We start from the raw sequence: 15,139 nt of genomic DNA on the forward strand, positions 1-15,139 counted from the left end.
TTCATAGATACGTCACACTACCAACCCCACAGAATCTCACAATGTTGAACAATTCCCTTCACATAGGGTTGGCATCAAGATGAGCATTCGGCCATAAAGCTGGGCCAAATTCACGCCCAGCGCCGTCCCCAATAAATTAGGAAATAATAATAATAATAATAATAATAATAATAATAATAATAATAATAATAATAATAATAATCTCAATTTGAACTCCATAATACAAATGCGCGCACTCACAGCCAAGAACTTAGTGATTGTATTTGTTGACTTCAAGAAAGCGTATGATTCTGTCGACAGAACAACCTTGATAAGCTCTTTGGAGGAATTTGGGGTAGATGAAAAAAAAAATGTAATCAAGGAAAGCGGCATTTTCAGTTTATGGGTACGTTGTCAAAACCGTTTAAAATTGAATAATAATAATAATAATAATAATAATAATAATAATAATAATAATGTTATTTGCTTTACTTCCCACTAACTACCTTTTAAGGTCTTCGGAGACGCCGAGGTGCCGGAATTTAGTACCGCAGGAGTTCTTTAACGTGCCAGTAAATCCACCGACACGTGGCTGTCGTATTTGAGCACCTTCAAATACCACCGGACTGAGCCAGGATCGAACCTGCCAAGCTGGGGTTAGAAGGCCACGCCTTAACCGTCTGAGCCACTCAGCCCGGCGTTTAAAATTGAAACAGGTGTCCGGCAAGGGGACGGGATGTCACCACTCCTGTTCAATGTTATACTTGAAAAAGTGATCAGAGAGTGGAGGAAGAGATTGACAGAATTAGGGGGTAAAAAAATGGAATAATACTGGGGAGATCTGGAATCAAAATTGACTGTCTAGCGTTCGCAGATGATATGGCAATTCTGGCAAAAGACGCAGAAACTGCTAAGGTACTGATTGAAACGCTTCAAGAGATTTCTGCAAAGATAGGACTGCAGATATCGTTTGAAAATACAGAACTAATGATTCAGAGCAAAACTGACCCGACAAAGACTATTGTCTCTAAGTATGGAACAGTTCAAAGAGTGCAGAAGTTTAAATACCTAGGAGAGTGGATAACCCCAACAGGACTACCAGGAATAGCGTTATAGAACAGGGCAAAACAAATAAATAAATGGAAACAGCATACCATTTATGTCGAAATGTCTATAACAAAAATTCAATCTCAAAATAAATATAATAATAATAATAATAATAATAATAATAATAATAATAATAATAATAATAATAATAATAATAATAATAATAATAATAATAATAATAATAATAATAATCCTTTAAATTGGATTTTGTTGTATCAACCCATTGTAGGCTATACTCAAAGTGTTATGGATACGACGAATAAGCCTAAAGCAATGTATCTAAGTTTATAGTGGATACACACTTATAGCAATATTGTTAATGCATAGAGCTATACTCTGTTAGAAGTAGCCTAGGCTGCTGATAGCGAGGTTCCAACTCAATTTCGAAATTTTCTGCTACTAAATGGTACGTCATATCGACAAACGGATCATTCCTTTAGATGCCGTCCTTAGTGGTCTACATGGTTAGACCTATGACATTTTTTCGAATTTTCTGTATTTATGTGTTAAAGTGAGTTAGAAACTTTGAACACGGTGAAATATGTGCACAGTTTTCGCATATTCCTTTATTTTTCGCATACTTATGTAGCAGCTGGAATCATAAAATTTGGCAGGCATATGGCCACCGGTTATACCAACGTGGGTGTGCCAAATTTGATGATGATGATGATTACCGAGCTCGATAGCTGCAGTCGCTTAAGTGCGGCCAGTATCCAGTATTCGGGAGATAGTGGGTCCGAACCCCACTGTCGGCAGCCCTGAAGATGGTTTTCCGTGGTTTCCCATTTTCACACCAGGCAAATTAATTAAGGCCACGGCCGCCTCCTTCCCAGTCCTAGCCCTTTCCTGTCCCATCGTCGCCGTAAGACATATCTGGGTCGGTGCGACGTAAAGCAACTAGCAAAAAAAAAAATGATGATTCTATGTTCAAAAGTGTGTCCAACTATAAAATATACGTGTAAAAAGTACCGAATACACGTAAAATCGAGAAATGCAGCTCTATCTAACGTATAAGGAATTGTGATACGACAAGAAGTCATGCTGAGTTCAATTGTGTCATTCAACTCACTCGGTTCGCGTGCTATTGTGCAGCTTGCACTGTACAGGGTTGGTTAAATATGAAAATACTGGATATTTTGTACTCTACAATAAATTTTTCTGCGTTGACAGATGAATACAGGTCAGTCCTTGATATACATAAATACAGCGCTAATACTCACATCAGAGGTCGATGGGTACTGATGACGAAATCCGGCTTGGAGTTCTTGTACACAAGCCTAGAGCTCGTCTGTAGCCATTGCCACTGACCGTCTTTTGTCTGGTAACGGTACGCGATCATGCCAGACGCACCAGTCTTCAGTACTGCAACACAAAGTTTACAAATAGTTTACATTGTGCTAGAACATTGTTTTTAATGTTAAACATACACTCATTAACTATTTAATAAAATCGTTCAGGATAGTGATAATTAGGGCCCGAATGTTTATGACCTATAAATGTTACAAATATGCAAGCATTTATGACCTAAGAGTGCATTAAAATATGACAATAAATAATTATGACTTAAAAGTTTTTGATCACATTTTCGAAACCTTCAAAATCTTACCGCTGTTTAAATTAAGATTATATCGAAAATTTCTGCTGCTAAACGGTACGTCATATCGACAAACGGATCAAGCCATTAGATGATAATAATAAATAAGTAATAATATTAATTCCATTATTACATTTCGAATTTATGTAATTACTCAATCCAGAGGCAACTGTCGACTCTGTACAGTAAGAAATAAATGCCACATTTTTTTTGGCTACTTGCTTTACATCGAACCGACACAGATAGGTCTTATTGCGACGATGGGATAGGAAATGTCTAGGAATGGGAAGGAAGTGGCCGTGGCCTTAATTAAGGTACCTGGTGTGAAAATGGGAAACCACGGAAAACCATCTTCAGGGCTGCCGACAGTGGGATTCGAACCCACTATCTCCCGGATGCAAGCTCACAGCCGCTTCCTTGCAACTCCTAGGCCTTTCCTATCCCATCGTCGCCATAAGACCTATCCGTGTCGGTGCGACGTAAAGCCACTAGCAATAATAATAATAATAATAATAATAATAATAATAATAATAATAATAATAATAATAATAATAATAATAATAATAATAATAATAAACCTGAATCGGCTGAGCAGCAGCTGTCTTGGCAGAGTGTATGCGATTTTTTTACATACTGGTGTCAACATTCAAGAGTTAATTATTCTTTTTGCTCGGTTATAATGGCATTTCAAAGTCTTATGGAGAGAGATCCCTGCAGTATTTATCAGTATTTTAAGGATCTAAATTACAAGTTTTAGGTAGAGTTACTTACGCTCTTGATGTGCGCTTGCTACATAAGCGAGGTCATCGTAATGGACTAGATCGTACCCACCAAGGTTGGCCAGTTCTGCATCCGAATAGCCGAGAAGCATCTTGCCCCTGAAAGCGAGAAATATAGTTAATACACAGTACATTATCTCTCTAAATAATATTTTACAACACATTCGTAAAATTTACAAGACATGTTAATCGTAGAGACCGGATTTTATACAGTAATAGATTAGAAGGCAAACTTACTGAAGTGGGTAACAAATATAGTATATCCTGCACGACGGTTATGCTATGAGTTTTGTATATACAGTAGGGGTTCGGCCCATCAAAACCTCTAGAGTTTATGTTACTCTCACTATATTACGCAGTAGCGGCCTAGATGGCATTTCGTAATAACCAAATTAGTTTCATAATAATCAGCAGTAACCAGCAGATTTCAAAAGAAGAATGGTCCACTAAGAAATGTTCTTATTTAGTCTCTGGCATATACGATATAATACACAAAGTTAATATCTTTGTATCTATTTCCTTATGACCCAGATATGCCTACCGTCCTTTTAAAAGGACAGCTGACACTCTATTATTATTTCTCAGTCTTTGTTGCTGGCTAGAATTAGTTCGGTTTAACAATGTTGCAGTATTAGAGGGAAAGGTATGAACTTGCACACTTCGAATTTTAGTTTAGCTGAGTGAGTGTATGGTATGCGTCTCAAAAAAACAAAAAACAAAAAACAACAAAAACAAAAAAACCAAAAACTCATATTACAATCGTGCGCCGACGAATTAAAAGGTAATAACATTATTCTTACAATTCACTGATTCTTTCTTTTTACCTTATATTATCTTGGTATGCAAGTATTATATTTCGATATCACCAAATGGTTTAGTTGTATGGTTGCCACGCCAATGTCAGGAGAATGTAGGTGTCCTATAAAAAGGACAGTAGGATGGGCGCCCATATGACAGTTTGTGGGGCGGAGGGGGCTAGACCTGGGGGTACGTAGTATTTTTAAGATTTTGGAAGATAAATGGCGTCTTGTATTCTGCGGTAGAATAACCCTCGGTTTACCCTGCCTGTTGGTGGGAGACAGTACTACCACTTCTACGTAATACTGACTTTAAATCATTTTCTTGAAAGGAAAACACCTGAGTACATTAGATTTTTGCCTTTTCCTAAGAGCTAGGAGGGGGGGGGGGCGAGACCCCACCTTGCCCCCGTGTATGGGCGCCCTTGGACAGTAGGCAAATATGGGTCTACGATAACTTTCGGTTTTGTTTTCAGGTCTGTGAATCTAGATGAAATAGTGAGTGCATTGGAGGTAGATGACGAGTTTAGTAAAACTGACATGTCTTATAAAGAAAAGAAAAGAATCTCACTGATACTGCCACACTTCTTCCATCTGGAATGGAAGGAGTGGACAGGGGCATGGACGCCCGCAAGGAAGGGGGGGGGCAGCGCCCCCTTGCCCCCCCCCATGATTTCTAAAAATGTTGATGTTCAATTGTTTAATATCATACCAGATTATTTCATAAAATGAACTTACTGACAGTCATCTAGCATCTGTTATAACCGGAAATTTCTGTAAACAATTTTAATGTTGCTGACGTTATATTGGTTTTTATATCCAAGAAAATCCTGTGGGCGCCCATGGGGAGAGTAACCAGAATGTATGCCTCTACAGAATTTCCACTCGTGGAATGAAGTGGTACTTTCCACTTGTAGCTCACTCTATTGATGTGTGTGAACAAAATGCGTGGCATTTGCACAGACTGAACGAAGGGAAATTATACCACTTGACTGTCCGACTCGCTGGCTGAATAGTCAGCGTACTGGCCTTCGGGTCAGAGGGTCCCGGGTTCGATTCCCGGCCGGGTCGGGGATTTTAGCCTTCATTGGTTATTTCCAGTGGCTCGGGGCTGGGTGTTTGTGCTGTCCCCAACATCCCTGCAACTCACACACCACACATAACACACTGTCCTCCACCACATTAACACGCAGTTACTTACACATGGCAGATGCCGCCCACCCTCACCGGAGGGTCTGCCTTACAAGGGCTGCACTCGGCTAGAAATAGCCACACGAAATTAAATTAATTAAACCACTTGACTTTCCGCAGACTGGTTATAAGTGTTCTCCTAAAAATAAGCCAGCCGACTACTGCAAAGGACAGGTGCTGTCCTTCTCGTGTTCAGAACGTAGATTCCAAGTTTGCAGAATTTCTCGCAAGAAGGCATCCATGAAATGTGAGGAGGGCGATGTTGCATTGCATATCAAATGCTTGCACAGAAAAAGACTGAGACGAGTGACGTGCTCGTTCATCAATGAAGTGTTTGATACACTAGAAATCAAATATTTTGTGCAGTACCGCTCCTCTCAGTTTTAATTACTGCGTTGATGGGGTGAAGGTTCCCTTTGGGGATCATCGTAAGTACCTAGGTATTAATATAAAGAAAGATCTTCATTGGGGTAATCACATAAATATTATTGTAAATAAAGTGTACAAATCTTTCACATGGTTATGAGGGTTTTTAGGGGTTGTAGTAAGGATGCTAAGGATAGGCCATATAAGTCTCTGGTAAGAGTAGAGTATGCTTCCAGTGTATGGGACCCTCACCAGGATTACTTGATTTGAGAACTGGGAAAAATCTTAAGAAAAGCAGCTCACTTTATTCTGAGTGATTTCCGACAAAAGAGTAGCGTTACAAAAATGTTGCAAAGTTTGGGCTGGGAAGATATGGGAGAAAGGAGACGAGCTGCTCCATTAAGTGGTATGTTCCGAGCTGTCAGTGGAGAGATGGCGTCGGAGGACATCATTAGACGAATAAGTTTGAGTGCTGTCTTTAAAAGTAGGAAAGATCACAATATGAAGATAAAGCTGGAATTCAACAGGACAAATTGGGGCAAATATTCGTTTATAGGAAGGGGAGTTAGGGATTGGAATAACTTACCAAGGGAGATGTTCAATAAATTTCCAATTTTTTTTGCGATCATTTAAGAAAAGGCTAGGAAAACAATAGATAGGGAATTTGCCACCTGGGCGACTGCCACTCATCTCCGATAGATGGGATTACTGCTACTTCCCGAGTTAAACAGGAAGTTAGATAACTTTGCACATTCTGTATGTCTGTCCCGTCAGCAACTAGTACAGTATATTTCGGACAAGTGAACAGATTTTGTGGTCTTAACCTTATTCTTCTGCACTCACCTTTGATCCATGGACACTAGGGTCAAATCCAACTTATGCTTGCTCTTGAACATGACTTCCTTCTGCGGGATTTCTAACAAGGACGGAGGGCCAAAGGGCGTACATATTGCGAAAAGACCTAAAGGAGGTTCCTCCGTCTTTCGGTTCTGGCCGTGCAGCACCTTTATGCGGCCTCGGATGTCCAATCGCTGAAACAAACAGAAGAAGCGATTCAATATTAAGAAATAATTTGTGCTACATGAAGTAAATTATAACTTGAGAAAACGATCTCTCTTCAATGTAGAAATACAAACCTCTCCAAGTCTAAATTCAGGTCCAGGACTATACGGGAAGCTGTGGAAATACGTAGAAATACTAACAATTTCAACAGGGACACTGGCTATCAATTAAGTAATACCTGGTTGCCAGCCATTAAGTATTTACGTAGGTAGTTCCCTTCCCTGTCCCTTCACTATTGTTATTTCTTCTCGGTGTTTTCCAAATTCGTACGTTCCTTATCGCCAGATGTTTCATTCCAGGCTTGTGTCAATGTCATACACCTGTCAATGTCATATGTTATGTACACATGTTATGTGACCCGCTTAGACTGATTCTGATGGTTCGGTCAGCTTCCGCTTCAAACGCTAGCGCTGTGCCACGTCCGGGGAGCCATCTGGAGACGAATGAACGTACCATTTCCACTCCTATTATAACGACTAAATTTCAAAACGCCATTGTTTAAAAAGCCTTTCTCGTGGACAGTCGAGATTTCTTCTGATGACGCAGAGCACAGTTCTCTGCGAAACGTTAAGAATTTCACCTTATTTTCTCGACACGGCGTAAGCCCAAAAGCCTATACAGTATCATGTCTATAAGTACGGGCCGTGAAAGCAGCAATGGCAACAATAATAATACTAAAATGGCGCACCATTTAACCAAAGACATCTACAGCAAAAGGTCCATATCTTTCAAAGCAAAGCTGAGGCATTACTGTAGTGTCATCCATCCAGAGGTCTTATACGCTTCAGAATGTCTTGCAATGAATACAATAGGTCTGGTCAAGAAACTGGAGGCCAAAGAAAGGAAGATTTTGAGAAAGATCGCAGGTTCCGTCAAAGACAATGGGGAGTACAGACGACGACATAACGGCGAACTATACATCCAGGTAGAGATGATTACCGATACTCCGAAAAAGAAGAATTGTCTTTTATGGGCATGTGGCACGAATGCACCCAACAAGACTGACCAATCGCAGAACGAAAACCGAAAGGGCTTGGTTCATTGAGGTGGATAGAGAGTTTGAAGAAGTGGAAATCACTCATAATGACACCCAGGAGCGTGTCCCACTTAAGAAGAAACTTCAAACGTTCCAGGGTTTCCAAGCCAAAATTAAAAACTGGAAAGGCATGGACACAGGAGAGGATAAAACGACATCGAGAACGCACGCGGAAGTACTGGACAGACATCAAAGTCAGAAATAGCCAGTTGAAATGACGTGGTCCGAAGTTGACCTATACGACATGAATAATAATAATAATAATAATAATAATAATAATAATAATAATAATAATAATAATAATAATAATAATAATTCAGAGCGCGTCCCCAGATGGCGGATAGGGGTTCTTAGCACTTCTGCTGGGATGTTCTCAAGACCCGCGGCTTTAAAATACTGAGTCACCCTCCCTCCATGGGTTATGCATATGCAGGGCGCTAATCTCAACGGTAGTGAAGGCGGAGGGAATGGATCTCGATACGGCGGAACTAGCGGAAGAGACAGCTAAAAAAAAAAAAAATCCATTTCACGTCTGACTTGTAACAAGTGGCTAAATGGTCAGCGTCTGTTCACCAGAGGTGCGGCTGAAAATCTTTCCTTGGAGCTAAAAACTTCGAGTAGAATTTTCAAGGGACTTGTTCCCTTAACCCATCAAACAATCAACTATGGACATGTACTTCAAAAGAGACTATCCAGAGGAGTAAACAATCTCCCATTTCTAAGGAAATGAAAAGTGTGCATTCGGATTCTGGGGGCCCACAACATTGTGCAAAGGACGAGTCGGAACATCCTGAAACCTGCCTTAAGCAACAATCATATAAAATTAGGCACAGAAACATAAATTATTTGCCTACTTTTAATATGAGATTATCAAACAGTGGCCCGGCCAGAAATATTATACGCAACAGAATCTCTTAAATTTACAAGAATTGAGGATCTTGAAAAATTATAAAAAGTTGAAAGAAGAATTTTGAGAAAAATACTGGGACCTATATGAAACAACAATGCCGAATTTAGACTACGATCAAACAGAGGGCTATATTTAAACGCTGAAAAACTGACAACTGTAATGAGGAAAAGAAGACTCCAGTTTTTGGACACATTTATAGAATGAATAACAATAGACTAACTAAACGCATCTTGAACTTATTGAACAGTTACAAATCCAAGCCAACGTGGTTCATTGAAATGGGAATAGATATGAAAAACGCTGGAATTAAAATAGACACGATAGAAAACAGAACACGTTTCAGAGAAGCAACGCGAAAGGCAAGATTTCAGGAGAGAAAGAAATTAACAACTGGAAGAAAATGGACTCAAGAGGAAAAGGAACAACATTCTCAGAAAATGAAGGAAGTTTGGAAACAAGGAAAGTTAAATGCAAAGAAGTTCCTATCCTTACCGCTAGATAGGGCTTCATTCTTTCTATTCCTAACACGGTGAAAACTGGAAACAGACTGTGGATTTTTATATTCACTAATCTTTGCCCTTCTTTCTTTAAACTCCAAACTGTTGCGCGCTTCTTTGATGCTGAACTGAGTTATCATTATGAGGCTTGTAGCTCAGTCTTTCGTTTCATCTGTGTCCAATAGTCCTTTATGCGGAGATGAAGGATCTGTCTGATGAGAAAACGAGAGAGACTAGAGTATTGTCGGCCAGAAGAATTAGTACAAAAAGCAAACGGATAAAGGGGTACTGGCGAAATAGTTTATTCTGCTGCCTCCCGATAGATTTACTGCTTCCCTTGAAACACTCTGCAGCATATCATAAAACGAATTTCACGAAGAAGTAGCGTTAAAGTTATTAGACTGTTAATCGGTATCACAGGAACAGTGCGAACATTCTCCTAATTGCATCCTCCTTGATATATCAATATTAGAGATGAGGGGTCGCTTCAAATTATTCGTAATCACCTTTACCTCACACTTTAACAACCACTGTTCATTATTTCTTTGAACTTTGTCATGCTCGACAACTCATAAACTGGTAAGTAATAAATTATTATAATAACCGTATGGCCTCAACTATCGTGTACCATAGACATTTCCATTTGACGTCATCTGGCTGCTTGCTCGTCAATTTGGACGTTCCGTTTTACTCTAGGCGTCCTTAAGGCGTGATCAAAAAATTTCAGTTTGAGGGCGTTGATGCAGAGGACATGAAAAGTAGCGCGATTCCAATGCGGGTGTATAAGCACGACATGTAAGCCGAGGTGTGTGCGTTAAATGCGGTCACGTGAACTATGGTGATGTTGTTAACAAATGCGTCCAAACAGGACCAACGTGCTGTTATTCTTTTTCTTGGCTGCCGAAGGGCAAACACCAGTGGATATTCATCGGAGAATGAAGACTGTGTATGGGGCAGCATGTCTGTCGAAATCCACTGCTGTGGAATGGTACACCAAGTTCCGTGCGGGTCGCGTTTCGACACAAGACGTCGGTCGATCTGGGAGGCCAGCCTCATCCGTTAAGGACAACAACAAGCGGGCGGTGGATGAGGCGTTTAGGGCGGACCAGCGCATAACCGTTCGTGGGCTCAAAAAGGCCTTAAAGGGTCGACGTTTCCTATCGGACGAGGATGTGCAACAGGCGGTTATGGACTTCTTCATGCAGCAGGAGACTGTGTTTTACCTCAAGGGGATCTTCAACCTAGTGCGTCGGTGGGATGAATCCCTCATTGCTCACGGCGATTTTGCCTGATTGGCATCCCGATTCAGGACTGTGCGGCCCCTTGTAAACCGAATCTCTCTTGGATGTCCGTGGCTGAGTTTTAATAAATTTTGCCGGATAAACACCAAATGTGTCACCAGATATATTTTACATGCTTACATCGTACGGCATGGAGTGTCGAATGGACTTTATTCCGCCCTTCAAAAGTCCGGCTACCTTTGTCGGGTTTGAAACCACTATCTTGGGATCCGGAGGCCGACACTCTACCACCGATCCACAGAGGCAGCTGGGAAGTAATACAATAATTTAAAATAGGACGTTGTTTGAATTCACTGGTTTAATTATTGTAATCGTAACGCTACTCATAGATAGAAGACGTTGATAATAACACATGTCAACATCAGAATAATGGAACAAATCACAGTTCTTTCGGTAAAGTCCCAATATCTTGACAATATCAAAATTAGCGACAGTTCAACATAAACAACTAGTGATTAGGAAGCAACTACTGTATTTCTTTTTCATAAATGTGCATAATAGAGAAGAGGCAGTAGCTTCCTCATGTGAAGCTGAAGCAAGCCGAGCCAAACCCTCATATTTAGCCAAGTTCAGGGGCTGGCCTCACATTCGCCTCGCCTCTACCATGTTATTACTCCTCTATTACATGACACAGGAATGTAATACTTTTCCCACGCTTATGAGCAAGTCTGACCGTACCTCAGTAGCTTGAGAAAGGACTCATCTCCCGTACAAAAATGATGGTTTTAGGTAAACGTTGTCCCGGTGTGTTTACTGTCCGTAAATTAAGTCCTCCTGATAGGCCGTTAAGGCGTCTGACACCGTGGTTAAGCTCAGTAGCGGCGAATGGGAATTAGAAGTGGGCGGGAGCCACACAAATTTATAGAGAACAAAAACTTCCCGGGTTTTAGGAATATAGCGAGAGGGGGAGGAGAACGGGTACATCAAAATTAAAAAAAAAATCCGTGCAAAATGGTACGATTTTTATGCTTTCTGAGCGAATTTTGCGACGGAGAGGTCAAGGATTACTGGCTGCCAACTTTCTTTCTTTCTTTCTTTCTTTCTTTCTTTCTTTCTTTCTTTCTTTCTTAATCCGCATAACGTCCAGGGTTGGTTTCTCCCTTGGACTCGTCGAGGGGTCCTACTTCTACCGCCTCAAAGGCAGTGTCCTAGAGCGTGAGACTTTGGGTCGGGGGGAGGACCAGTACTTCTCCGAGGCGGTCTCACCTTCTATGCTGAATAGGGGCCTTGTGGGGGGATGGGAAGATTGAAAGGAACAGAGGGAAGGAAGCGGCTGTCGTCTTAAGTTAGGTACCATCCCAGCTTTTACCTGGAGGAGAAGTGAGAAACCACGGAAAACCACTTTGAGGACGGCTGAGGTGGGAATCGAACCCCCTCTACTCAGTTGACTTCCCGAGGCTGAGTGGATCCCGTTCCAGCCCTCGTACAATTTTTTAAATTTCGTGGCAGAGCCGGGGTGGTAGAAAATCACACGAACAACTGCACCACAGAGCTGGACTGGTAATACTAGTTTTTTTGAGACTATGATTCTGTACCACACAATAAATAATGTTATTGGCTTTACGTCCCAATCCGACTCATTGGCTGAATGATCAGCGTTGAGGCCTTCGGTTCAGATGGTCGCGGGTTCGATTCCTGGCCGGGTAGGGGATTTTAATCGTATATGATTAATTCTTCTGGCCCGAGGACTGGGTGTTTGTTCATATTCAGACAACACACTATACTACCAAGCACCACAGAAACACGCAATATAGGGCCAAATCCACATGTGCGACGCAGTTCGCACCCGCGACCCCACAGATGTGGGAAAGAGCGGTAGAAAAAGAAGACGACGACGACGAAGAACATTGGCCTTACGTCCCACTAACTACTTAAGCGTAACCAGTAATCGGGAGATAGTGGGTTCGAGCCCCACTGTCGGCAGCCCTGAAGATGGTTTTCCGTGGTTTCCAATTTTCACACCAGGCAAATGCCGGGGCTGTACCTTAATTAAGGCCACGGCTACTTCCTTCCAATTCCTAGGCCTTTCCTATCCCATCGTCGCCATAAGACATATCTGTGTCGGTGCGACGTAAAAGCAAAATAGCAAAAAAATAAAAATAAATTATCTATAAATATGATACATAAATGCAATGTTATGTTGTGTAACACAGGGTAAGAGTCCAGAACAACGCATCTTGTCACTAGAGCTGTATATAACGTTCTAATCATTTGTAAATAGGTTATTGGAGACTCGAGGAAGTTCGAGAAAACATGTTGTGTCATACTTTTCTAGAAGCCTGGCCAGGCAAGGTATATAAAGAGACGGTGTAGTGACGTTAGCAAGAGTTGTTCGTGAGGAGTCATTAGTCGAACTCAGTGTGTGAACTCATTTTGTGATTTTGTGGTGTTGGTAGTTAGTTGACATGCTAATGTGACAGTCTTCTTCTTCTTCTTCCTCTTCGCAGTGTTTTGTGCAAATAGCATTTCATTAGTGTGTGTAACATACTGTATATATAATTTGTAAACCATTCAGTGTACATAATTGACAGCATTTCGTGTGTGCATCTTTGTGGTTACGACAAGGTTAGAGCAATTTTGTTACTTTCACTGACCTGTCTCTTTCTCATCCTTGGCGTTGACAATATGAAAGTGACCGAGGTATGAGGGATGCTGGTCATGCCATTCCTTATGCAGCCAGTCCCTGCTATGAATGGTGTGAAAATGTTGCTCATGGGGTCGAGTGGTGCATGCATTTCAGTGGTCTTGGAAGACTGACATGTAATAGCAACTTCTGGTTCGGTGAGGAAAGCAACGGGAAACGACCTCACTCCTCATTTACCTAGTATGCCTCTTCACTGATGCCTAGGCCGTCTATGACAGCTGATGGCGGAGCTGTAGAGGATCCGACCAGCCTTAGGGCTGAGGGCTGAACATACGCACGCACATCTTTAATAGAAAAGAACTAGCGGCAAAAAAAAAAAAACATTCACCAGGCGAGTTGGCCGTGCGGTTAGGAGCGCACGACTATGAGCTTGCATCCGGGAGATAGTGGGTTCGAATCCCACTGTCGACGGCCCTGAAGAAGGTTTTCCGTGGTTTCCCATTTTCACATCAGGCAAATGCTGGGGTTGTTCCTTAATTAAGGCCACGGCCGCTTCCTTCCAACTCCTAGGCCTTTCCTATCCCATCGTCGCCATGAGACATATTCTATCTATGTCGGTGCGACGTAAAGCCACTAGCAAAAAATCATTCGACGGATGTACACGTGTTTGGTAATATTTAGCTATTCTTAAAAATACATTTGTGCGATTTTTAGGTTCTAAACAATCGAACCCAAGCCATCAGCAAATCTTTTTGAACGTGCTTGTTATCATATTATCAAAATAAAGGTTGATATCATAGAAACTCATTCCAGCGTATCGCAATGGTCTGAATAGACTTCCTGTGTCTCTATATTAATGGAATATGAAAATGAGGCAACTCCCATCTGTTCTTTAACGGTCCCCGATAATTATCCTCACCGCTTGCTAATTACTCCCCGGCGTTATAATTGGTGATATCTCTTCCCCATCACCAATGTTATCTTGATATTTATATAAATATTCATACGGACCTTTATAACAATGATTACAAGCGAGCACTACTATATGTTACTATTGAATTCAACTTTAATCTCCAGAAAGCTCACAAACAAATTTGTGGTTTCATAAAATGTACGGGTTTATGTTCTTTCAGTGTGTAATCAACATTATCTTGTTTTTCAGGTTCGAGATAGGTCATTTGATTAGAATTCCCTCCAGTAGTTAAATGCTTTATGTGCGTAGCAACTTCGAAAACAGGGACAAGTTAGGCAATGGTTTTCAACGCCATCACTTAAACTCCTAGCCATTTTAATTCAAGTTGATGAATAATTGTAAGACTAATTCGTTTCTCTCTTGTTCCCTTTCTTATATTAATAATATCGATATTGTTTTTGTTGTTACCGAGCTCGATAGCTGCAGTCGCTTAAGTGCGGCCAATATCCAGTATTCGGGAGATAGTAGGTTCGAATCCCACTGTCGGCAGCCCTGAAAATGGTTTTCCGTGGTTTCCCATTTTCACACCAGGCAAATGCCGGGGCTGTACCTTAATTAAGGTCACGGCCGCTTCCTTCCCATTCCTAGCCCTTTCCTGTCTCATTGTCGCCATAAGACCTATCTGTGTCGGTGCGACGTAAAGCAACTAGCAAGAAGTTTTTGTTGTTGTAGTTTGGGTCATCAGTCCTTAGATTGGATTGATGCAGCTTCCATGTCACCCTATACTATACAAATGTTTACATTTCTACAAAACTACTACATCTACTCTAATCTGTCATATTCATGCCTTGGTTTACCCCTACCCATTCTTACCACCTACACTTCCCTAAAAAACCAACTGAACAAGTCCTGAATTTCTTAAGATCTATTTCTTCTTCTAGATTAATTTCATCAAGTCGTTCTCTTCTCACCAATTCTATTCAGTATTTCTCCATTCGTGATTCGATCTACCCATCTCACCTT

At 41.1% G+C, this 15,139-nt stretch overlaps 1 protein-coding gene across 1 annotated transcript in view; it reads right to left on the minus strand.

Annotated features, from left to right (window-relative positions):
* ss (spineless) overlaps positions 1-15,139 on the minus strand; it is a 770,665-nt gene that overhangs the window by 41,055 nt on the left and 714,471 nt on the right. Inside the window, exons 6-8 of the mRNA XM_067157402.2 lie at positions 6,657-6,844; positions 3,452-3,558; positions 2,307-2,448 (exon numbers count right to left, since the gene is read on the minus strand). Coding sequence (XP_067013503.2) covers positions 2,307-2,448; positions 3,452-3,558; positions 6,657-6,844 — 437 coding nt within the window. The remainder of the gene's footprint in view (positions 1-2,306; positions 2,449-3,451; positions 3,559-6,656; positions 6,845-15,139) is intronic.

Source organism: Anabrus simplex, chromosome 13 (assembly GCF_040414725.1).
Source record: "Anabrus simplex isolate iqAnaSimp1 chromosome 13, ASM4041472v1, whole genome shotgun sequence".
NCBI classification, from domain to species: Eukaryota; Metazoa; Arthropoda; class Insecta; order Orthoptera; family Tettigoniidae; genus Anabrus; species Anabrus simplex.